Consider the following 25,675-nt stretch of genomic DNA (forward strand, 5'->3'; position numbering starts at 1 on the left):
AATTGCCAGGAGCAGAACAGAGGTCTGTACACGACGTTCATAAATCTGACCAAGGCCTTTGATACTGTCAGTTGTGAGGGCTTGTGGAAAATTGTGGCAAAATCTGGTTGCCCAGAGAAGTTCATTAGTGTTGTATGTCAGTTTCATGGCAGCATGCTTGCCGGGGTTCTAGATAAATCAGTCACCAGTGGAGTGAAGCTGGGCTCATTGCTTGCTGCCATGCTTTTTAGCATGATGTTTTCAGCCATCTTGCTGTATGCCTTTAACAAGGTTGAAAATGGCATCAAGGTCAGCTACTGCACTGATGGCAAATTGTTTAACTTGAAAAGGCTATAAGCCAGGATTCAAGTGGAAGCAGCATTGGTGTGTGACTTTTTTTCACAGATGATTGTGCGCTCAGTACAGCCCCTTAGGCTGAAGTGCAACAGAGTATGGATCAGTTCTCTGCTGTTTGTGCTAATTTTGAAATTAATTTCTAATTAGGAAAACAGGTTCTTCACCAAACAGCATCCCCGGTACGTCCATACATGGAACTGTTGGTTACGAGTTAGGGAATTTTGGATACTGTGGTTAAGTTCACTTACCTCGGCAGTATGCTTTCTGGGGATGTACACAGTGATAATGAGATTGACGCAGCCATTGTCAGAGATAGCTCAATATTTGGGATGCTCTGAAGGAAAGTGTGGGAGAGGAGATGGATTAGACTGCCTAGAAAACTGAAGGTTTACAGAGCAGTTGTGTTGACCTTATTATTGTATGCCTGTGAAAACTGGACAGTCTACCAATGCCATTCCAGGAAACGGAATTGCTTGCATTTGAATTGTAAAGTTCTGAAGATCTTGAACGCCAAAAAGAAGATTTTGAACAACAACCAGAGGATTTTGTACTTCATAGGTTGCACTGGCAGGATAAGGCACCAGACACTGAGGTTCTTTCTTGAGCTGAACTGTCAAGCGTTCAGACTGCTGCAGAGAGGGTAATTTCAGTGGGCTGGCCACGTTGACCATTTAATGTCAGACATATGACTGTCTTAAGGATAATTCACATGAAGCAAGCACTCATATGGAGGTTAGAAGAAGTGATGCAAGGCCATTCTCAAGATCTCCCTTAAGAACTTTGAAATTGCTTTTGAGACTTGTGAGATGCTGGCGCAGGACTGCCCAGCACTGCGTGGCCCCCTCAAGGAAGACACTGTGCTGTATGAGGAAAGCAGAACTGCAGTGGTTCAGAAGAAACATGAGATCCACAAACTCAGAGACATCTGTCCACTCCAAATAGACTATTTGCACATGATCTCTCATAGAACCTTCTGAACTCATTGATCTCATCAGCCAGTCAGACTTGGTGTACCTTGAGTCCAACATAGTGATGTCATTTTTATCCTCTTCAAGCACCAAGGACAACAGCCAGCCAACCAGCAAAAGGCAGAAGGCTGCCCTGACTCTGTCTTTGCTGTTGAAGCCTAGGCAGGGCTTTGGGGGAGGCTGTTGGTGGTTCCAGCCATGGCTTTATTGGCTTCAGAAGTGCAACAGAGGGCAGTTAGAGCTCACCTTTCCCTCTCTTCTCTTTCAGTTTTATTTGAAAACCAAATTTGACTTTCTTGGAACCAGATTAGAGGCAAATATATGTTATACATGAGTGCCAGACGACACTGACCAGAAATGAATAGGACATTACTCACTTAGATTAGAGCCAAACTGGTGGAACAAATGATTGATACTGTTACAATATACTCCACATCCCTGGGCATTGAGGAGGGGGTATAAGGTTGTTGACTCTTGCTTTCTAGGAGCTCAGTCTTTGCATACACATAGCAAATTACAATTTGCTGGTCATACAGCAGGCTGTATGACCAACCAGTGCCAAATAAGAGAAGTCAAGTCAGCCAGTAAGCATTTAAGTGCTCACTTTGTGCCAAGCACTAGGACTACCAAGAGAGGTAAAAGACAGCCCCAGGCCGTAGGGAGCTCACAGTCTCACTGTGAGCCAACAAAACTGCTTACTAGCTATTCACAGGATAAATAGAAAACGAGAGGGAAGGCATTAGAATTAAAAGGCCCCCACTTGAGAGAGGGAGCATCTACATGAAAATGTAGGAGATGGGGTGTTAGTTAACACTTGAAGCCTGGGAAACCAAGAAATGAAGACGAGGAAGAAGAGAGTTCTAGTCATGGAAGATAGAAAATGCCTAGAGCTGAGAGATGGATCTGTCTTGTTTGTGGAACAGCCAGGAAGGCCACTGTTATTGAATTAGAATATCTGGGGGAGATATAAGGTATAAAGGGATGGAAAAATTGGGGGAGGGGAACTGGTTACAAAAGGCTTTTGAACATGAAACAGGATTTTGTACTTGATAGGAGATGATGAGGTCACACAGTGATGTGTAGAAGGAGAAGAAAAGGCCCAGGATAGGACCCTGTGGGCCACCCATAATTAGTGTCACCTGTGAGGATCCCGCACATGAGACAGACATAGGGGTCAAAGACATAGGAAGAAAGCCAAGAGAACAGTGTCCTAAAAACCTAGAAAAAAGAGAATATCAGAGAGAAGAGAGTGATAGTGTCAAAGGCCACCGAAGAATTACGAAGGAAGAAGATTGAGCAAAGGCCACTAGATTTGAAAACTAAGAGATCATTGGCAACTTTGGAGAGGGCAGTTTCAGTGAAATATAAGGTTGGCATCTAGACTGTAGTCAGGGAAAAGGAAAGGAAGTCACCTGTTGTAAAATAGCCTTGTCTGAGGTCATCAGTGGGAGAGACCAGGTAGAGGGCTTCAAGGAAAAAGGCTCCAGAGATCTGATAGAACATGAGACCCTGTACCTGGAAGTTGGATGGTATTAAATGATGGATTCCAACACATTTGTATCTGCTTCCCTGAACTTGGCAAAGTAAATGAATGAAAAGATTATCACATGCCAAATACGGTACTAAGTTCTAGGATACAGATGAAACAACATTCTCATGGAGAAAATCATATAAACAGGAGTGCTGACCAGGTGCGAACACTTTGGTCCTAGTGAATGGAGCCATAGGGGAGGAGGTTGCTATAGCCCTTTGATGCTCAGGGGCAGAGTCCATTTGATTCTGGTTCTAGTATTGAGGATATGAGTGTGGCTAGGAAGCAGGAAGTGAATGAGACATGTTTGGTACCTTCCTGAAAGAATGGACCAGGAAGATTGCTTCAGATATTTGAAAGGCCCTTGTAGGCAGAAGAAGAGTCTGGCACAAAGGAGGCCCTTCATAAATGTTTGTTGACTAAGAGCAGGCCCAGAGGAATATAGGGAAGGTGCCGAGCAGCAGTTTTCATCAGGTCACCAGGACTTTTTTGACAGCATCAAGGCAAGGGAGAAGTCAAGGAGAGCCGAGCTTTTGAGTCAAGTTGATTTGATCTAGCACCATTAACAAAGGGGTCAGTTTTAGTAGATGGCCTTGAGTTGGGAGACACCCTAATGGAGATGTGCGATTTGAATTCAGGAGAGAGGTCGTCTGTGTGTTGGGGGAAGCATAGAGTGCAGCTCTACAGGTTGCATTTGCCTGTGATCTGAGGTACCCACTTGAGAGGGGTCATCCTCTTCTTTCCTTGCGGACCATTTCCCTCTATAAAGCTGTTCACAGGAAGAGGCCCTGTCCTCTGATATGATCTCTTGATGTTTAATGACATAATTTTTTGATTATTTAACAGCATAATTTGAGAAGACCTATTGAAACCTAAAAGAAGTACACAGCACAAGGCATTTAGAAAAGAAGTAGAATATTTTTGCTATTTTGTTCAAGTTCATGTTCACTTATGAACTTTTTCTTTTGATGGGGGGAAGGCAAGGCAACTGGCATTAAAGTGACTTGCCCAGGGTCACACAGCTAGTAAGGTTTGTCAGGTGTGTGAGGCCGGATTTGAACTCAAGTGCTGCTGACTCCAGGGCCGGTGCTCTATTCACTGTGCCACTTAGCTGTTTATGGTATTATGATCAACAATATTTTGAGTTTTTTTATTCACTGTAGATGCTGTGTTGATAGTAACTAAGGTTAGAATGAATTTTTGAAATAAAAATAAAAGGCTTGTTCACAGGTCATACTATCTGCTTTGCTTTCAGGATTCTTTGAGATGAAGATGAAATATGATGAAAGTGATAATACCTTCATCCGGGTATCTCGAGCAGTGACAGACAAGATTACTGATTTAATAGGTGAGCAGACCACCCTTTCACAGGTCCCAGGAACCGAGGGTCAGCACACTGTAGAGACTGCCTGGCAGGTGGGAAGAGGCAGCCTCCAGAATCTGTGGGTGTTGGGAGGCCACTGGGGGTGGGACCCTGAGCCTTGATTACAGAATCTTATTCATCAGGTGGCCTGTTCTCAAAGACAGAGATGTCTGAAGTTCTGACTGAAATCCTCAAAGTGGATCCAACTTTTGACAAAGATAAATTTCTGCAGCAGTGTGAACGGGATATCATCCCCAATGTCCTGGAGGTAGGTGTCTCATGTGAGGCTTTCAGGTTCTCAGAATACTCATTACTTTGCATTTCATGTGCGATCAGTGAAAGCCTTGGCCTGGCTTGTCCTGGGGACCCGCCTTAGTAAGTGGGGGAAGAGGGGATGGAGTGGCAATGAGAACTTGTCCTCCACTGAGAAACTGGGGCATTACTGGGAGTCCTGATAGTGTTGATATAGCCCTCCTCGTTTAGGAACTTTATGACTTTCTTGGATAGTCTTATGGTCATGCCATTGGATAGACTGAGACTAAGGGGGTGCTAACTAAGACATGGGGCCACATTCAGGAGTAGATTTGAGGTTAGAACCAGGTTTCCTGGCTTCTAATTTGACTTGCTGCTGAGTTCTTACTCTAAACATAGTTTTTTGCTTTTTGGAGGGGGAAGGCAGGGCAGTTGGAGTTAAGTCACTTGCCCAAGGTCACATGGCTAGTAAGTGTTAAGTGTCTGAGGCCAAATTTGAACTCAGGTCCTCCTGACTCTAGGACTGGTGCTCTGTTCACTGTCCTACTCTGAACATTTTTTGCTATTTTTCATATTCATCCATCAGTTTAACCAGTACTCTTCAGGCTTAGCTGAAGGAGATTCATGGGTGATTAGCTACCTTTTCTCCCTAGCACTTGCCCCTTGTTCCCACCTTTTGGGCAGTGACTTCTGGTAGTTTGGGAAGATTGTACAAAAGCAGTCTTCAGGGGGACACTTCTTGGCAGGGGCTTCACTCTCAGGCCTCCCCTACCCTCCAGGATCGAAGATTCATTTTGCAGGGAAATTTTGTGGCTTTTCTCATTCTCTTCTAATTTGTTGTCACGATTTTGTCTTTACTTTCACTTATTTTTCTTGTAGTCCCCAACCTCCATGATCTTATTGGTACATTTAGGACAAAAGTCTCCAAATTCTCCTTTGCTGACTGATTGACATCTAATCCTTGTGTGATACAAAGCACATGTGCTCTGATAACCTGCTTCATTGATTGGAGCTTTGTTACTAGAAATCAGAATGATAAAGGAGGCATGGGATTGTATGTTACGTCAGGATGTGTGTCTTTCTGGACTTTGGTTCCTTCCCTTTCTGATAAATTGGGCTGCAACTCGTGTGTCTGTGTTTCTGTTTCTATATCTGTCTGTCTATCAAGGTTTCCTTGGGACAGTCCCCTAGTACCACTCACAGAAGTTAGAGACACAACCTGGTCTGCACTCTCCTACTTTTTGGGTGTCTGTGAATTATAGACTCATTTACTATGTGACCCATTGATGAGAAGACTAAAACTTTCCCCAGTGACTTCACACTGTGGAAAGCCTTTCCTGAGCTTTGTAAGAAAGGGGTTTGTTATTGAGGTATCCCCATACCTACCTAGCTTTTATGAAAGCCATAACTGTGTGAGGAGGGTTGGACTAGGTTTTAGTGACACAGGAGCCTGGCGAGAAGGGCTTTGTACATGAACCATAGCCACCTGACATCAGTCCTGTTTCTTCTCCATCCAGCTCTTAAGTACTCCTAGCTAAAAACTCTCCCTAGTAATTTAACAGCCACACTAGGGCTCCAGACGTTCAGTTGAGGCTCTGAGAGCTGGGGAAGGTGACGGTGACAGCACTGTTGTTAAAATTTGCACTCAAGCAGCAGCCTCCTGCAGGCTTACTTCCCCAGAAGTCTCCCCTTCTAGTTCACACTTCTCATTTTCTTTTTTAGGCAATGATAGCTGGAGAGCTGGATATCCTCAAAGACTGGTGCTATGAAGCAGTAAGTTTTCATGTTTTTAATTTCTGGACTTTATAGAACATTGGAAAATGAAATAAATGTGAAGAACTAGTGGTAGTGATGAGGAATGGCTCCCAATAGTAGGTTCAGCAGGAGCTCTGATCTTATCTAAGACCAGAACCTGCAATTCAGTCTGGAAAGAATTGAGCTCAGGCTGACTTGGAGTCAGAGTTGAAAAAGTTTATTATACGCCTTACAGCAGGCAAGGATCCTTAGGGGACCTGCAACCTCAAAGGGGTAGAATTAAGATTTATATAGAATCATCCATAGTAGAACCCGTGCCAATTATGCTAACTAGGTGGTTAAGGGTGGGATTAGGGAGGAGTTAAGGTAGGGACAGTGTAATGTAACTTCGAAGGTGTATTGCCCATGATTCACTGGGAAAGAGCCCAAGGAGGGGCTACCTAGAGGTGTGGTTTTAGGCTTGAAAAAGTCACTAAGGCAGTGAGCGGTCAAGGGCTGATGGAGAAGTGCCCAGTCTGCCACCCATCAGTGTCATGTTTGACAAGATTAATGTCTGGGAACCAAGGTTAGCCAGAGATTCAGTGGATAATAGGCAAAGCAGTTAACCCAGAGATAGGGTACCGAAGAATTCACGGGGCAATGAGACACTATGCAAGGGGGAGATAATAGTTGCCTAAGCTGGAATGTTTATAGATACTTTTGTGAAGGATTGATAGGTGTAGCTTGCTAGTGTTTCAAGGCTGAGATAAACAATCCATGAGTTGTTGCTGGGCACAATTAATGCTTTGAAGCTAGGGTCGGGTGGAGAAGGGAGAGTTAATGCTCTGAGACTGGGGAGGGGCGGGGAATGGAGTGTGATTTTACAAACTGGTTTTACAAATTGAAGTTACAAAGTTTTACAGACTGATGTTACAAATATAGATCCCAAGCACCCCATCATTCCTGATGTTACAAATTGGTGTTACAAACTGAGTTTACAAATAGATTTTACAAACATAGATCCCAAGCACCCCATCAGTAGGTTGGGAATTTTTTAGAGCTATCATGATCTTAGGTTGCATTAAGAGAAGTCTAGTGTCTGCTACAAGGGAAAACATTGACAGGGTGGAGCCTGTCTCCAGGAGGGCTGCCAAACCAACAAGCAGACCCTGTGATGGATCAGGTGAAGAAACTGGAGATTGTTTAGCTTGGGAGAAGTGAAGGCTTAGAGTAGATGTGAGATCTGCCTTCACGAATTTGGAGTGCTGTCGTGTAGACAAGGACAAATGGATTAATTAGACTGGCTTGGCATGGGCCCAGTGGGTGGTGGGATTAGGAGCAGCAATGAGAAATTGTACTAACGCAGATAAACAACTCTGTGTAAGGAGGACTTCCCAATCATCTGAGCTGTTCAATAAAAGGGAGCTGCCATCTGACACCAACTGGAGTGAGCCTCCCCATCATGGGAAATCTTCTAGCAGAAGCTAGGCTAGATGAGCTCTGATCAGGGCTGACACTGCTGTCCATGTGGGTGGGACTTGATGACCTCCAGGATGCCTTCCAGCCACATCATCTGTGTGTGGCCTTTAGCCTTCTCAGCCTTTACAAAAGTCCTAGCAAACTAACATCCCATCAAATACCAGAAATCAGAGAAACAAAATGGGTCATCAAATATCAAATAAAACCTTGGCCTCCTAACTATTTGCATTTTAACAAAATTATAAATTCTAACAAGACACAATAATAACTCAGTTATAATTATTCTCTTTGAGAATAATTTCTGTTTCTCCTGTAGGTCTATCCACAAGGTTTCCACAGACCTGTACCCTTTGTGGGCCCACCCCCTAATCCCACAGATTCTCTAACCCACCTGTGCCTTATCACTCTGAGAAGCTGTTTTCTCTTCTGCATAAATTCTCCATAGAATATCTTGCCAACATGCTGGGCACCTTCCCGGGTTCTGTGAGCACTGGTCCTTTTATTACTGGGATTTGTTCTGGGAAGTTTGGATTCAATCAAAGTGCTAAAATTGAAGACCTATAGAGCCACATGTGGTCTTGAGGCTACAGGTTCCACACACCTGGAAGCCCTTGTGCTGACCATCTGTTACCCCTTGCTTTTAATTAGTTCCTGAACCACCTTTTCCAGTCCTGTTTCCTCATCTGTGAATCTTCGTTAAGTCATCAGTATGCTTCATCCTTCTCAGGCCCACTCTAGTCTTGTCAGGATTGCCTTTTACATCACCCAATGTTTTGACACCTTGAATGATGGAGTTTCCAGGATTCATAGCCTTATAGCATCACCAGAAAAATATTGCTGCTAAAACAATTTGATTTGGGGGGTCATAGAGCAAATTGAGGTGTTAAAAAGGACTGTGCAGTTTCCCAGATGCAAGCAGTTCCTCTTTCTCCCCTTCAGTTCCTTGCCCAGTGTGTTGTCCATCCTCAGTGCTGCTTCCTCATTAAGTGTGTTGAAGGATTGACTCATTGGCCTCACCTTTCCAGCTACATATATGTTCTGGACAGTTTGTGACATAGCACTTTATGTACAGCAAACTTAAGCTGTATTGATATATAGAGCTGTTTCCCAACGCTGGTGGAGGTACAAATTTTAGGTAAAAATATAACCCTTAAGGGTGGCGAGGTGGCGCAGTGAATAGAGCACCGGCCCTGGAGTCAGGAGGACCTGAGTTCAAATTTGGCCGCAGACACATAACACAAAAACTAGCCATGTGACCGTGACCTTGGGCAAGTCACTTAACCCCAATTGCCTTCCAAAAAAGGGGAAAAAAATAGCCCTTCCTTCATGGAACTTAATATGATACAACCAAAGGAAGTTCTAAAACACTGTATTACATAATTTAGTTTCAAGCAAATAAGCATTTATTAAACACCTACTTTATAAAAGGTACGGTGCTAGATGCTGAAACTGCAAAGGAAAACAAAGTAGTCCCTGCCCCTTATAGTCTTTCCTAGGAAGACAGAAAGATTTAATATTGACATGGCAGTGAGCTGTGTGCCAGAGGACCAGTCCAGCAAAGGGCAGACAGATGGACCCATCACCATCAACTGAGGCTGCTCAGGAGAGAACCTGCATGCCTGAAGCAGAAAAGGGATGGTTGCTTCAGGATGCTTGTTAGCATGAACAAGCCCCTCTGAGCCTTTGTAGATGGCACCCTAGAGATATTCCTCGCTCTTCTTAGCATGATCGGTCCTCAGACAGCAGGCATCACATGTCCAGCTTGTTTGGACCTTACAGATAATATATCCTGCTGGCACAGCCTTTCCAGAAGCTTGCGTTTTGTTGGTGGACATGATGGATGCATGAATAAATAAACGCAGAATATTTTTAGAAATTAATATAAAATGATTTCAAGAGGGAGAGATCAGTGCTAGCTGAGGGGATCCGTGAATGCCTGATGTGTAGGAGGTGTTAGCTTAGCTGAGACGTGAAAGAAGCTAGGAATTCCAAGAGACAGATGGAAGTGAGGAGGACGAATATCCCACGTATGGACAAGATACTGTGCCAAGGCCCGGACACTGAAGGTGACTGCTTATCATCTCTTTTTGGGGGATTGGATTGGACTAAGGCCCATTGCCCTTTTAACTCTGGAATTCTATGAGATTCAGGGTTGTAAAAAGGTAGCATTGAGCAGGCAGGTTTGATTGGAACAGAAAGTATGTGGAGGGAGTATTGTGAAATGAGCTTCAGAAAGTGGGTGAGAGTCAGAGTGTGGAGAACTTGAAGTACTTCTGTGTTTTATCCCATAAGTGACAGGAGCCACCAAAGAATTTTGAGTCGAGAGTAACAAGGACAGATCAGTGTTTTTTAAATCTTTTGACAATTGTAGAGGATGGACCATAGAAGCAGAGACCAGTTAAGTGGCTGTTTCAGTAGTCTGGCCTAGTCAAAAGGCAATGAGGACATTCGTTAGAGTAGAGTCTGATTGTATAGAGGTAGCATCAACAAGACATGGAGAGGGAAGAATCAGGGCTGAGAATGAGTGACTGAAAAATGGTGGCATTCTCAATAAAAATGTGGAAGTTTGGAGGAGGGACAGATTTTGGAGTGGAAATGAGTTCTGCTTTGGGCAGGTTGAATTTAAGGTATTTCCTTGATGCAGGTGGAGAGGTTTAGCAGGTAGCAATGTGGGACTGGAGTTGAATAAAGAGTTTAGGATTGGACAGGCAGATTGAAGAGTCATGGCAGAGGGAGGAGCGAATGGACCTGAGAAGGGCCAACAAACAAGTGGGAGGAAAACCAGGAGAGAAGGGTGTTGTGGAGAGTGATGCACTGTGACTTAGTGATGAAGAGAATTGAAGCATACTTTCAACTAAGTAGGGTCAGAAGGCAGATTACAAAGAGAGAGGAGAGGAAGTGGAGGTAGCAAGTGTAGACAGCTGTGAAAGGGAGGAGAGACAACCTGGTAGCTACTGGTCTGACTAAATCAAGTGAGGAGTTTTGTAAGCATAAGGGAGGAGACCTCAGCTTGTTCCTAGTGCATGTGGTGAGGGGGAATTAGGTGTTTTTCTTTTTTCAGATCTGTGTACTCCATTCCAGGTTCTCAGATGTTTGGGGGAAGACGGCTCTTTAGCATTGCTTTCATCAGAGAATGCTCACAGACTCCTGGAGAAAGCCATCTGGTCATCTCCTCTCCCTTGTCCATCCAGCAGCTGAAACTTCTCTCTCAGGTTCCTGAAGATCTGTCTTCAGCCCTTGACACTGTCAACCCTGCTTCCTCCTCACACTCTTCCCTTAGCTTCTGGGTGACTCTTTCTTGGTTCTCCTCCTTGGTCCACACCTCTGTGACCACTTTTCACTGTCTTCTGCTATATCAGCATCCTTGTTCTACCTCCTGATTCTTCGTGGATATTTCAGGAGGTGGCTCAGATTCATCAGCCCAAGCAGAGCTTGTTCTCTTTCCCCCAGCTCTCCCCAACTCTGAATTTGCTTGTTTCTCTTGAGCACAACCATCTTTCAGTTTTTCAGGGTTGTAACATCAGACTCCTGTTGACTCATTTCTGCCTCCATCAGCTCTCTCTTCTGTCCCCTTCTCACTGCTCACAGAGCTATCCCCTTAAGTCACCTCACACCTGTACCCAGATTGCTGTGACAGGCACCTAAAGTGATCTCTCCTCAGCATCCCTACCCTCTCCAGTCCATCCTCCTTGGGGCTGCCAAGGTGACTTTCCTAAAGCACAGATTTGACCATATCATTCAGCTAGTCAGCTGACCCTCTTATGGGCAGGTCCTCAGCATTTTTGTCTCTGGTACCCAGTACCATGTCTGGAACATAGGTGCTGTAGAAGCTGGTGGGCATGTGTCTCTCTCAGGATCTAGACTAGTTTTGTGAAAGCTGTTCTCTCAGCCCAGTCTTCGCTGGCCCTCATGGTACTTCACTATCAAGGCACCTTTATTCCCTGGCAGGAGAGAGACAAAGCAAAATTCCATGAAAGAAAGAGCCTTGTGCTCACTGGGTTTCTGCAGCTCCACAGATCTGACCTCTAGCTGTCATCCCCAGATACAACCAGTAGAGGACCTTCCTGCCCCTTCCATGTTCTGTGACTAGCATCCAGCCACTCCTCTGCCTCCAGTCCCTACCTCTGAGCCTACCCTTCTTAGTCTCTTTGTCCACAAAAAGGTTCTAGGGGTTTTCAGAATACATCTTCCCCTGCCCCACTGTGTCCTTAAAAGCCAGCAGGAGCACAAACTCTGAGTGTTTTCTAAGAGTCAGAAAAGCAGCAGTCATCAGCCTGGAGATGAGTTGGGCACTTGAGGACCAGCCCAGCAGAGTGCATACATGGTACATCCAGGTCGTCCCCATCCACTGAGGCTGCTTGGGAGAGGACCTGCATGACCAAAACAAGGAAGGGGATGGCTGCTTCAAGGGTGGGGTACACTCCTGGTAGGGCACCTGGATCATCTCAGTGAAGTTGCTGTGGCCTGATACCGTACACTTACTATTAAGGATACAGTGGGGCAGGGGAAGATGTATTCTGAAAACCCCTAGAACCTTTTTGTGGACAGAGACTAAGAAGGGTAGGCTCAGAGGTAGGGACTGGAGGCAGAGGAGTGGCTGGATGCTAGCTAGTCACAGAACATGGAAGGGGCAGGAAGGTCCTCTACTGGTTGTATCTTGTGATGACACCTAGAGGTGCACTTAGCTTGGTTGACAGCAAACTTCATGTGTCTTCAAGACCCTACTCAGAGCTGTCCAACTTGTTAGGACTTGCCAGCTCTTACATTCTGCGAGCACAGTCTTTCAGAACAGTGTCACCTCCCTACCAGGAGGAAGCACAGGACTTGAGCAAAGGCAAAGAGACTCAGGGAGGAGGGATGTGCAGAAATAAGGAAAGGGGCAGTACCCGTAAGTACAAGACTCAAGCATGTCTAGGTCGTGATGTGCAAGGTCTGTGAATCTGATCTCATATTCAGATGCCTATCCCTGCCAAAAGCCCGTCCCAGTAGTCTGTGCCAGTGTTCTCAGAAAACTTAGAGCTGCCTCTCCCTCAGTTTAGTTTAATGAACTAAACTGAGTCACCTCCCTACTTACAAAGTGATTACATAGTTGACTCAAAATCCATAAAAATTCATTTAAATTGATATAAAAAAATTCCCCTGGGAAAGCGGGGTTAATGAGTTTGTCTTCATTGCCATATTTCAGGGGCAGCATAGGAAAGGATTGGGGGGGGGATATTGGTCTGCTGTAGTGGGATAGCCTAATATGTGGTAGACAGGCAGCTAAGCAGCACAGTAGATAGAGTTCCAGGCCTGGAGTCAGGAAAACTCATCATCCTGAGTTCAAATGTGACCTCATATACTTACCAGCTGTGTGACCCTGGGCAAGTCACTTAATCCTGTTTGCCTCAGTTCCTCAGCTGTAAAATGAAGAAATGGCAAATCACTCCGGTGTTTTTGCCAAGAAAATCCCAAATGGGGTCACGAAGAGTCAGACAGGACTGAACAACAACAGTATGCCAGACGCTGCTAAAAGCTTTATAATTATTATCCTGTTTGGTTCTCACAAACCTGGGACTTAGGTGCTATTAATATCCCCAGTTTTCAGATGAGGAAACTGAGGCAAAGGTGAAGTGACTTCTCTAGGGGCTATGCTAGAAAGTATCTGAGGCCAAATTTGAGCCCAGGTTTTCCTAAGTCTAGGCCCAGTAGAGGAAAATCAGAGAAACTTTAGTTCATACCTCTAAACCCATACCAGGATTTGTCACCAGTAATCTCCCTCCAGTTCTTTGATGTCTTACAGCATGGCCCATGCCCTCAACCTTCAGAATCCCCAATTTAGCCTCACCCCCTTCCCCTGTATTTCATCCTACTCAACCTTGATTCTCGTATTAAGTAACTTCAAATCTCTTCTGGTTAATTTTGCTCTGTACTCATCTCATAAACAATGGAGGGAAACAGAGGAGGAGATGTCAGACCTTTGAAGACCTCCTCTGCATTGTGACTAATACAAGATGCTTTGTGTGAGGCTTGGGGTTGGCTAAGATGGCTGAATATCTTTGTTAAAATGAGAGAAGCTGACTGTGCCAGTGTAGCTATTGCTGGGCTGGAGGCTGCTGAGGAGAAGTTTTAAAAGTAGCATGTAAGATGAACCCTTGTTTCTCATAAGACTGAGTTCTAGTTAGAGAAAAATACATATAACACCTTCTTGTTTTCACTCCCAGCAGCTGCCTTCAGAGCCCAGTGGAGTCTGGACCCCAGATCAGGCCGTTCTGTTCATGCCTTCCTCTGAATCTGCACTTTTCTGAAGCGATGCCGATCGACTTCTCTCTCACTTGTGTCTCCTTTCTTGCAGACATACAATCAGGTGGCTCATCCCATCCACCAAGCAAAATCCATGGGCCTGCAGTTCCATTCCAGGGTTCTGGACATCAGCAATGTGGATGTGAGTCCCTTCACTATTTTCTTTGCTTGCAGAAGTCAGCTAGGCCCATAGGACTATAGTGGGCCTTTGAGATCTTGTAGCCTAGGGATCCTCACCTTGGATCTGTGAACGTGTGTTTGCTTTATAATATTTTGACAACAGTTTCAGTGGTAATTGCCTTTCTTTGTGGTCCTTAGATTTTACCAGACTTCCTAGGGGTCCACGAAGCGGAACAGTTAAGAGCAGCTGGCCTAGAAGAAGGGCAGTGACAGATCATTGGCCTAGATAGGACCCAGCCCCATGTCTCTGGAATGCAGACAATGAGTGGATGGTGCACAGAGGCATATTTGAGACCGCTGTAAGGAAACGTTGCCAAGAATTAGCTGCCCGGTGTTGGATTAACTGCTTTGGGAAGCAGAGGATTCTAGACTGACTTGGGAAGGGGAGTCATGAAGAGGATTCTTGCTTAGGTGGGAATTGGGTCACATGCCCTCAGAGGTCCCTTCCCCCCATGACCCTTTGAACTACACCTCAGCGTTCCCACCCCTCTGCCTTTATATGGGCTTGCATATTTTAGAACTTCTCTAAGTGATTGCAGCTTTAGCCTTTGCTGCCCAAGGGCCCTTAAACCAGCAAACTTGATCTCCTTGTAAAGAGGAATAGCTTGGTTTTCAGAATAACAGCTGCTAGGCAAGAGGTGTCTGGGCCCATTTCTCCTAAGAAGGCAGTATCCTCGAGTGCACTTGGGTTAGGCATCGCTGGTTCCACCTGGCAGGCCTGACCTAGGTGCAGTAGTGGCCCATCGAGACATTATAGTCTATTCTTTGCCCATCCAGTGTAGTTGTGGCTCTCCTGCTCCTGACTTTTCCTGTGGTAGGCAGCCAGGATTTACAAACTCATGGTTGACAGGTGCAGCTCAGAGTTTTGTGTTGTTTTCTCAGGCCACACACATCATTGAAATGAGGGCAACCCCTCTCCTTCTTTTGGATTTGTCATGAGCTACTAGGAAGAGGAGAATGCTTGAAATGGGGCTGGCAATGGTGAGATCAGGAAGAGGGGAAGCATTTTGTCTCCCAGGTATTGATACCTGCCATTTGGTGTAAGAGGAAACACTTCAGAATTGGTCAAGCTGAGTAGGGAGCGCCAAGTTTGCTTGTGCCCCCTCTTCACCAGGGCTTGAGCTCAGCTGGACCTTAGCACCTAAGACTCTAGATAGAAACCTTTTGTTTTTCCCTCCAGAACTGTAGTCACTAAGCTTGCTTCTGAAGCAGGGATCCTTGATTGTTTTTGGTTCCTGAACCAAAAAATAGTGAAGCCTATGGACCCCTTCTCATAAGAATATTTTTAAAGGCATAGAATAAAATTATACATGAAACCAGTTCTATTTCTATACCCTATCCAATTCTTTTTTTAAGTTCCTAAGCCCTGGGCTAAGAGCACGTGTTCTAAAGGGGTTTGGTGTAATGTTCTTGGGCTCTCTCTAGCAAATAAAGTTCAGCACCAGGAGCTTTGAACAATTTTTTTTAAGCAATCGGGGTTAAGTAACTTGCTCAAGGTTACACGGCCAGTTGGTGCTAAATTTTTTTTTTAATTTCTAAAGATTATAGACCCTAGATATGTTTGCCCTGACCTAAGTTCCAGCCTCAGGCATCCAGGACCCAGAACCTCGAGGTGCTGGCCTAGTTCTAAGGTCACAGGGCCCTGAGTGCCTCAGGATGTTGGCCTCTGGCTCTGCTTGCAGGGCATGGAGCCTGCAGGCAGAACACTGAAAAATGGCTTGCCTCTAGTGACCACACCTCTTTGGAACATACCAGAACATTGTCATCTCATTAACCCTTTAGCTGTAGGAGTTGAGGGAACCTTGTCCAAGGTCTCCCAGAAAATCCAGTTTCACAAATGATGATTAGAAAGGCCTGGCAGTCATTGACCTTGGTGTGTGCAACAGGAGAATGAGAGATGGTCCTGGGGTGGTTGTGTGACTGGAGGGGGCAGCAGAGAGCCAGTCACACAGGCATACCCTCCCCCTAATTTCCCCCCAATGTGGGAGCTGGGCTCAGGGCTATGTCCTCTCCCTGAACCTGTCAGCCGAGACTGAAAGCTTGTGCTGGCCGCCCCAGAGCTCAGACTGAGGATCCAGTTGGTGGTTGTGGATGCCAGGAAGGAATTTGCTGAGATAGGTATTCTGAAGCTCAAGATAAGAAAGATTAATGGGGAGGGCTTTGCAGAACAAAACCAGCTGAGCCACCAAGGGGTGATAGGGTTTTTGTAAGTTGTCACTGTGAAGTATGGAAAAGAGAGTGTCTGAAAGTCCCTGGGAGAGAGCAGCATGGCAGCATTGCTGGGAGCTTTCTGATGATGAGGGGAATGCAGCTTGACTTTGTGGCAAAGGCTGGTCAAGGGGCAGGCTGTTTGTGTGGTCCTTTAACAAAGACACTATCTTGATTTCTGTGTAACTGGGCAGGAAACAAGGAGTTTCAACTGCATCATTTCTCCTACAGTATCTCTTATTGTGACAGCAAGGCTAGACACTTCTCATCACTCAAAAAGCTTTTGGTGTTGTGTTTTATTCTTTGGTTTGCCTTCACTGCAGCTGGCAATGGGGAAGATGATGGAGCAGGGGCCGGTGCTAATCATCACGTTCCAGGCACAGCTGGTGATGGTGATCAGGAACCCCAATGGGGAAGTGGTAGAAGGAGACCCGGTAAGTGAGGGTGGAGAAAGCGCATCAGGCTGAATGGGGCTCATGATGTTGTTCCTATGAGGCAGAAGAACCCAGATCTCCTGATTTCCCAGATTCAGTGACCCTCTGATGCCCAAGCCTGACGCCAGCATGGGTGTGAGAGGACTGGCTAGTCTGTGGCCTTACTGCTTCTCAGCCCCTCACCTGTTCTACTGCAGCTGAGCCAAGTATAGAAAGAATGAGCCTTGTTCTGGCATGCTGTCTTGGGACAGGTGTCTCATTCACTCAGCACCCATTCTTGAGGACCTGACTCGTGGGTTGGGCTGGGCTTCGGCTGCCTCCAGGGTTGGCAGCTTCTTTCCAACAGCTGTGCATGAAAAACACAAGGGGGATCTTCACAGTCTGTTAATAAGGAGGAGCTAGCCGAGCCACTCCCTGTCTCCTGTTTGGACCATCCTTTACTTTTCCACAGTAAGCACTGGTTGTGTTTTTCTGACTTCCAGAGAAGATGCATCATCACTAATGTCTGACTGTGCTTTAATGACCTGAGGTCTTCCTCATAGATGCCCCAGACCTTGCCGATGTGGTCTGACCCCATATCTGATTCCATGACTTTTACCAGGGACTCTCCATGGCAGAACCATATGAAGTTCTACTTTAGAATTTTCCTTTCTGGGGCAATGATCCAATTGCTTTTCCTAGAGGGCTTCTGTCTTTGTCTAGGACTATAGGAAATGTGGTTTGGGGAATGAGAGCAACCCATGGGAAGGTGGTTTTCAGGTTTGGAGGGATGTGATTTGGGGACACTCCAGCTTGGGCTTCACAGAAGCCCTTATCAGCACCTTGGACTTAGTGATTTGGGAATTGGATTTCCTTTGCTTGTAGCTTCACCAGAGGCTTGGATAGGGTCCCATTCCTCTTCCTTGACTCTCCTCCTGCCATCCCTAACCATACACCTCAGCTGCTGATTCAAGCCTAATCTCAAGATACAGATGCTTGTGCCATCTCAGGGATCCTGGGGAGACTGATGCAGCTGAACAGGAGCTGTTTGGAGTTAAGGGCCATCTGCCAGTCCCACGCCTTACTGTTCTTCTCTCACAGGTCAGGTGTTGGGCCTAAGCCTGGAGCCATCTGTCCTGGGGCCTTCCTTGCATTCTGTAACAAAAAGTCATCTATATAAATACAACAGTGCCTCATAGTGAGTTAGCTCAACACGCCTGATGTCAGGCTCCATCCGTTTCCTGTATCCCCTGACCTCTTATTTCATGATATTTGCAGTGAGACTGAAATGAAATTGTTTGGTTCCCAGTAGCTGGTGGGTCAGCTAAAGCTCAGAGCAGCACAGTACCCTCGTAGGCAACAGAGATCATGTTCAGGACTGGTATCTAGGAGGACGTGAGTTCTGTCCCATGTGAACGGTTGCCATGAACTCCGTGTTTCTCAGAGTGGGTGGGCTCCGCTCTGGGTGCCTGTCTCCTCATGAGGGGGTTGGCAAGGTCGTTGCTGGTCGTCTGCCATGAGCACTGTGCTTGAGGCTGCACAGCAGGCTTGCTTGGTCAGGGTGGCACTGGCCTGGGGGGTGGTGAGCCCCTTCTAGGCCCATTGGCACAGTTCAGTAACAGCATGTAGCAGTGTGGGGAGAGCCTGGGCTTGGAGTCACTTAGTAGATCCATGATTCTGGTTCAGATCCATGGCAGCTCTGTGATGAAGGGATCGTAGATGTAGAGCAGAAGAGGGGGACCATCTGGTCCAGCACCCTCATCTTCCTCTTCTATAAAATGGGGAAAATGTCTGGAGTATTGCTTCAAAGGGCTGGTAGAAATGTAAGGATTACTAACTATAGCAAACTGAAATACGTCCCCTAGAAAATGTAAATCATAGGGTTATGGAATCTAGAGCACCTCATTTTGCAAAAAAATGAACCTGAGGCTGATAGAACAGTGCAAGAATTGGCCTCAGCCAGTGAGTCACTGTCAGACCTAGGACTGAAGCCCAGGCCTGTTGAAGAAGGGCCCGGCTCTTGTCTTAAGTCTTTCTAGTTACAGCTGCTGGAAGGCAAGGAAGTAGAGCTGAGTGGAGAGGAGCTAGAGATAACCAAGGCAGAGAGGCCAAGAGTGGGGCAAAGAAGACATAAAATTTAGGGTTACAAAATTGTTTAGGGTCACCTAGTCCAGTGAGGAAACAGACCCAGGAGTGGCTAGGTGGCGCATCAGGAGGACCTGAATTCAAATCTGGCCTTGGACACTTAACACTTACTAGCCGTGTGACCTTGGACAAGTCACTTAAGCCAAAATCCCCTGCCTTTTCCCCCTCCAAAAAGAAAAGAAAGAAACAGTCCCAAAGAGATTGTAACTTTTTTGAAGTCACAAAAGTAGCAGGGTGGTTAGTTGCCCCTCTGTTTTAATACTGGCAGGCACCTGCATGTTCGTGGCTGTTGCCCCCTTGCCCACATTAGCATTGAGACAGCTGGCTCCCCTTCCTCTCTCTCTGCTGCTCCAGTCACTTAGCCTCTCTCGTCAGTTACAGCTTTTACTCAGGAGCTTGGCACGTTTCCCAAGGGCATCAGGGGGAGCTTCGGCAGCTATCTGGGCTTTTTTCCCCTTTTTTCCATCAGTACTTTTGGTCTCAACAGACACTTCCAACAAATGCTCAGCCTCTTCCCCTTCAGCCCCTTGAAAGCACATTTCCTGAAAACAGTGTAGGCAAAAGCACCCAATAGAATGGTTGGTGCTGCTAGCACATGTCACTGTCTATTCTTTTTTTAATTTACGAGAAGGATGTATGTGGACTTGGGCTTTGGCGGCCTCGTCAGTTGTGCTGGGTTCCGCTGTCTGTCTGTCTGTCTTCCGTTTTTCTTTCAGCTTTGCCTTCTTTACTTTATCCCTGCTCATGCCTGTCTTGCCAAGTTTTTCCTCATTCTTCATATTCATTCTTTATGGTCCCTTTACATGCATAGAGCACCATCTGTACTTGCTCAGTCTTCGTGGTCACACATTAGGCTACTCTGAGAATTGTTGGACTTGTTGAGCTTTGCTGTCAGTAACTTCCTTGGGAAATAGGTCAAAGGGTACAAACATTTTCATAACTTTTATTGATAACTCCAAACTGTTTTCCAGAATAGATAAACCAGTACAAGTCCCATGTGTAGTGAATTAGCGTAGTTGTCACCCTGTAGTTCTGCCAGCCCTGGTTATCCCTTCCCTCATTTGATGGCTTTAAGTATATATTTCAGAGTTGTTTTAATTTGTATTTCTCTGATTATTAATAACATTGAAACTTTCCAAATGACTATTGACTGTATTTCTTTTTGAAAACTTTTCACATCCTTTGATAGCTTGTCTTAGTCTTACAAATTTGTCAATTCCTTATGAATTTTAGGTAACAGTCTTTTATTAAATATTTAATGGAAAATTCCTGGCCTCTCCAGCCCTTGATGTACCTTCTCATTTTCTTCAAACAGTAGCCCTGTAGGACAAGGAGGGACTGTCATCTCTATTTTACAGGTAAAGAAATCCACTCAGAGAGGATAAATGTTGGAAGGTTTAGTCTCACCCTTACCTGGAATGTGAACTTGCCCACTTAGACTGTGTGGCTGAGTCAGGATTAGAACCCAGGCTTTTTGATTGCCTCTTCTCTCACTTTTCTACTATACTATACTCCCACTTGTTAATAATCATGATGTGATAATAATAGTTAGCATTTATATAGTGCGTTAAGGTATGCAAAGTACTATACAAATACCATTTAATCTTCACAACTCTGAGAGATGGGTGCTATTATTCCCATTTCTTGCAGGTGAGGAAACTGAAGCAAGGAAAAGTTAAGTGACTTGTCCAAGGTCACATAGTAAGTCTGAGGCAGGATTTGGATTCAGGTTTCCCCTACTAGCCCACCTAGCAGCCTTCTGGCATTTGCTCTATCTTCTGAGAGCTCAGCATGTCCAGTAGTAGAGGTTGGCACTGTTCTTAGAACAGCCTCATGTGGGGAAGTCAGTGTGAGGTCATTCTAGGAGAGAGACTGTGTTAGGGGTGGTTCCACTGTTGTCTGACGCCTGCTGAGAGGCAGAGGGAAGAGGAGAGAACCTGCCTTCTCTTCAGGGATGTACTTGAGAAGTGCTGGGAGGATGTGAGGAAACAGGAATTGGTGGATAGGAGATGTGCAAAGCCTTGAGGAGGAACGGCTGCCTGAAGGGGGAGCTTTTCTCTGCCTCTTTCTTTTGGTGTCTGTTCCCACCATTCTGAGTTCCTAGAATTCTGTCCCAGGGATGCCATTTTACACTTTACGTTCCTCGACTCCAAGGACCCTGGTGTATCAGATCTAGGAGACCTTCCAGCTCCTTGCTGAACATGCTCTGTATAGAAGGAGGGTCCCGAGCACAGAGAGGCTGTGGCTGTGGGCACTTACTGAACAAAGTGCACTCTCGACTGGTGAGTGTCTTGCCCTGAGCCACCTCCTCCATCCTCCCTCAGAATCCTGGGGATTCAGAAGGCTTTGTTTCAGGATGTTTTGTCTCATTTGTATGTTCAGTGCCTGAGACCATTTCCACTCCGCCCCCACAGCCATAGGCCTTGAAAGACTGACCAGACATTAAGTTCATTCCAGCAAACATAAATCCAGGTGCAGGGGATGCAGACACAAAAAAGAACATGCCCTGTGCCTTCCAAACTTCCCTCCTAGTATGGATTATGACAGCATGTGCATAGACAAATAAATACAGACTCTGTACAAGAAATAAAGTGAAGAGAGGGGATTGGGAGAGGCCCCACATAAAAGTGGGTCTTCCAAGAGGCAGAGCTCAGGAAGGATGGCTGTTAAAAGGCATAGGGGCGGGGCTGTCCCCTGAGAGGGACAGCAGGGAGGCCAGTGTGGCTGGAACAGGGACTGCATGACAAGCTAGCATCCTTTCTCCCACACAAAACCAAACAGAACGCCTGAAAGGACCTGGCATTGTCAGATTGACACCACAGGATCGACTCTCATTGCCGCCCCTCCTGCCATCTGTAGCCCCATAGGCTGTCTGTGTTTCTTTTTGGGGAGTCCAGGCCTGGTATGTGACCAGGTAGATTAACTGAGGAGGGCATTCTAGCAGCTGGAGATAGATGAAACAAAGGGATGGACATGCCGTTTAACCTCCTGGTCTTCAGTCCCTTCATTTGTAAAATGAAAGATCTGAACTCTGGAATCTAAGTTCCCTTCCAGCTCTTAGATTTGTGATTCAAGACAGCAGCAAACTCACTAATTCACTGGGCTTTGGCTGGACTTGAAAGCCAAATGTAAACAATGTATGATCAATCTCTGATAGCTCTACATTGGGAGCACAGAGATTCCCTGTGGCATGAGGGGGTTGGTGTTAGTGCAGCCTTGGGGTCTAGCTCTGGTAGGAGAGCAGAAGGTTGGTTTGAGTAATGCTGTAGCTGTGCTCTACAATGATCCCAAACATGTTTTTCCTAGTCCTTTATGGACCTATAGATCATGAGTTAGTATAACCAGGGGTTGGGATCCTTTGGCCTCGAGGCCACATGTGACCCTCTAGGGTGCAGCCTTTTGACCGACTCCCAAGTTTTACAGAACAAATCCTTTTATTAAGGGGATTTGTTCTATGAAGTTTGGATTCAGTCCAAGGGCCACATTCAAGGACCTAGAGGGCCACATGTGGCCTGAGGCTGCAGGTTCCCCACCCCTGAAACTGTTGCCCTATCACTGCCTGCATGAAGCTGGCAAGGGAGCTTGTTTTGTTTTCCCAAATACATAAAGCCAAAGTTAGGCATCCTGGTTTTTCTATTAACAAGTTGGATGTCCCCAAATGTCCTTTTGGCTTTTCACATGCACTAATTCATTTTTCAAAATGCTCTGCTGTTCTGTGGTTCTGATTCTTCTAAGTTTTGGGGAGTTAGCCTTGTTCTCTTCACGAAGTTCGTTCAGCCTGTCTGTAACCTGAACGATGTCTAGAAGTTCTAGATTCTCTCCTGGGCTCCATCTGCTCTCATGGCAGTCTTTCTGCTCTTTCTAGACCTCTCCTGTTGGTGGAGAAATGTAGATTCTGTAAGCTGGGTACCCATGGTGTTTGTTGGTGCCCCACCAGCTTGCTTGGGTTCATTTTCACCAAATTTACAACTTCACATTTGGCCACACTGATGTACCCACAGTGACCTGGCCACATCTTCCTCTAATTGACTGTCTTCAGTTCATTAAGTAGAAGAGGTTAGTATCCTCTGCATACCTGGTGATTTCACTTCCACTGATCCCAGGAGGGAGGGTTTCCCCAGACCATACATAGCAAGGATCATTTGAAGGAACTGGGCCTATTTAACCTTGAGAAGCAATAACGAAGTAAGAGAGAACAGGCGGTTTTTTAAGTATTTGAAGAGGTAGAAGGAGTTTCCATCACTGGAGGTGTTCAAGTGGAACCTGGATGACCATTTGTTGAGAATGTTGTAGGATGGTGATTGCATTTGTGTGACCAATACCAGTTGCTTAATGTCCCAGGGAGAAAGGAAGGGAGGGGAAGAAGAAGAGAGAATTTGGAATTCAGAATTTTTAAAAAATAATCTTTAAAAAGTGTTTACAAAAGTTGAGGGGGAAATAATTTTTTTTTTAAAGAGAGAATGCTGTAGGGGATTGCTACTAGGTTACAGGTCGGACTGTTCTAGAATCTCTGTTTCCAAGATCTGTCCCAACAGCCCTCCGTGTCTCCTGGGAGTTATGCTTTTAGCACAGGAGGATTTTCACTGGTCCACTCGCACAGGCCAGTTCTTGCCACAGCACCTGCCACTTGGGCACAAAGCTGCCGACCTCCCCAGAATATTAGGTGCTTGAAGCAAAGCTTGTCTTTCCTTCTAGGAGAGGTTCCTGTTCTCAGTGTGCTTTCTTTTCCTCCAGGATAAAGTGTTGCGGATGCTCTACGTGTGGGCCCTCTGTAGAGACCAGACTGAGCTCAACCCCTACGCAGCCTGGAGGCTGCTGGACATTTCTGCCTCAAGCACAGAGCAGATTCTCTGAAGAAAACTGTTGGGGACCTGCTGGACTGTCCCAGCAAGGGCCCCGCTGCTGTCAGAAGCTTCAGGATGCAAGACCATATGGCTCCTGCAGGGTACTTTGTGACCCCCTCCTCTTTCCAGGATCCAGTGTGAAAGGAGGGCAGGGGGAGGAAAGACTGGGTACTGGATGAGATCAGGACATGAGAAATTTCCTCTTGTGGAATGCAGGTGGTTAGGGAGGGCTGGTGTTGGGAACATGGTAGGTATGAGCGGGGTAACTCATGGGGTCCCAGGTTTATAAGGTTAAGACTATCACAGAAGATCACCTCCTTCCCCCCACAAGAAGCTTGAGGCCTGATACACAGTTTTCTCCCTCTTTCCTGCTTTGGGCCCCGTAGGTGGATCCAGGCAGCATCTCTGCCTTGGCCTGCTGCCTAGAGATCTTTCCTTCCCCCATCCTCTCCTCCTCCCCCCATAGGCCAGTTGGTTAGTGACTGAGAGAAGCCAAATTGGGTGCCCAAAGTCCTGCAGAGGCCCAGGAGCTGGGCATCCAAAAGCTAAAGTGAACTGAGGACCCTGAACACAAAGCTTGCTGAAGCTGTTGTGGGGGGTGGAGGAGGGATAATGTTGGGGGTGCCGAGTGAAGCACAAGTCCTTAGGAGGAGGGGGAGGGGAGTAGTCGTGCCTCACTCGCCTGGCCCTGTGCAGTGTGAGGAGGAGGATTGGAAAGACAGCCCACCAACCTGCACACGTGCACCTTCCCCTGGCCCTGGCAGCCTGGCCTGTCTTGGGGCCTTGAGGGACAGAGCCTGGTGCTGGCTCCTCTCTCTGGCCTCAGTTATCCCTCCTCTTTGGTGAAGGGGTGCATTTCCCCCGAGGTGCCTCTGTCTGTGGCATCAGATCAGCCAAGTCATTCTAGAGCCTTTTTAAAAATAAAACCTTGAATGTCTTTCATTTCTGTACATACTGCCTGAAGATTTGAAAAATAATAAAATACCAAAATGAATAGCAAATACGGTTCCTGATTTTGCTGGGGCTTTCAGGGTGTGGTGAGTCAGCCACAATCTAGGGGCTAAGGGGGAAGGGAGGGGGGGTGGAGTGTGTTGGACAAGCAGTTTGCTGCTCAGACTTCCCCAGGACTCAAGGCAGTTGGAGAGACAGCAACAGGAGGCTTGGGACTCATTGCCTAGTTCCCTACAACAGAGCCAACTTCTTGCTGAGAAAGGAATGGGGTCAGTGGGCCAGGCCATAGTGAGACTGCCAGGCCTTCCCCGATGGGCTGGCTCAGCATTGAGGAGGAAGATCTAGTCTGGATGGGATGGCTTGAGCCCCAAGGATAGGGAGCCAGATTAGTCCCAGGTTGGGCAGGCAGTCACTGGCCTATACCCAGGGGCAGAAGGGGCCTTAACTCCAAGCCCTTCCTGGAGCTTCCTCTTCTCAGGGAAAACGGTTCTGCTTCTCAGGGTCCAGTGTGAACCTTGGAGCCAAAAGGGAAAGGCCACAGAGGGGATCACCCTTCTCAGAGTAAAGTGTTTTTGTATATAAAAACCTACATGCCAAGCCAATGTGCTTCCTTTTCCAGGGAAGATGATTCCAATTACTGGGCACAAAAGGTTCCAAGTGTCATTTAGGAAGTGTGGGCCCACGCTAATGGGAGAAGATACAGTTCTGGACGTGAGGGAACAAACACTCCCTTCTCCCTTCCCTAGTTCCTGAGCAAAGGGAGATGCTGGGACCTTAGACGAGTCCCTTGGGAGGCCAGACTTGGCCTGTACTAGGGCGTAAGGGCGTAGTGTGAGGTTAAAAGGGATGAAGGCAGGGTTTGTGGCGGAAGGGTGCGATCTCTATCCATTCTCATTCTTCTCCCCTCTGGAATCTGGGGCCTAGGTGGGCTTTGGGGCTGGGCAGAATTGAGACGGGGGTCTAAGTGAGAGGCAGTGAATTCTACAGTC

At 46.4% G+C, this 25,675-nt stretch overlaps 1 protein-coding gene across 1 annotated transcript in view; it reads left to right on the top strand.

The window, feature by feature from the left end:
* Positions 1 to 24,736, top strand: part of TIMM44 (translocase of inner mitochondrial membrane 44) — a 207,252-nt gene extending 182,516 nt beyond the window's left edge. Inside the window, exons 9-14 of the mRNA XM_069099049.1 lie at positions 4,091 to 4,183; positions 4,342 to 4,466; positions 6,173 to 6,223; positions 13,998 to 14,087; positions 16,657 to 16,767; positions 23,626 to 24,736. Of these exons, the coding sequence (XP_068955150.1) occupies positions 4,091 to 4,183; positions 4,342 to 4,466; positions 6,173 to 6,223; positions 13,998 to 14,087; positions 16,657 to 16,767; positions 23,626 to 23,745 (590 nt within the window). The 3' untranslated portion in view covers positions 23,746 to 24,736. The remainder of the gene's footprint in view (positions 1 to 4,090; positions 4,184 to 4,341; positions 4,467 to 6,172; positions 6,224 to 13,997; positions 14,088 to 16,656; positions 16,768 to 23,625) is intronic.
* Positions 24,737 to 25,675: the final 939 nt, after the last annotated feature.

Source organism: Petaurus breviceps, unplaced genomic scaffold, assembly GCF_028583685.1.
Source record: "Petaurus breviceps papuanus isolate PSGF00001 unplaced genomic scaffold, PetGlider_PUasm1.0 103, whole genome shotgun sequence".
Classification (NCBI taxonomy): domain Eukaryota; kingdom Metazoa; phylum Chordata; class Mammalia; order Diprotodontia; family Petauridae; genus Petaurus; species Petaurus breviceps.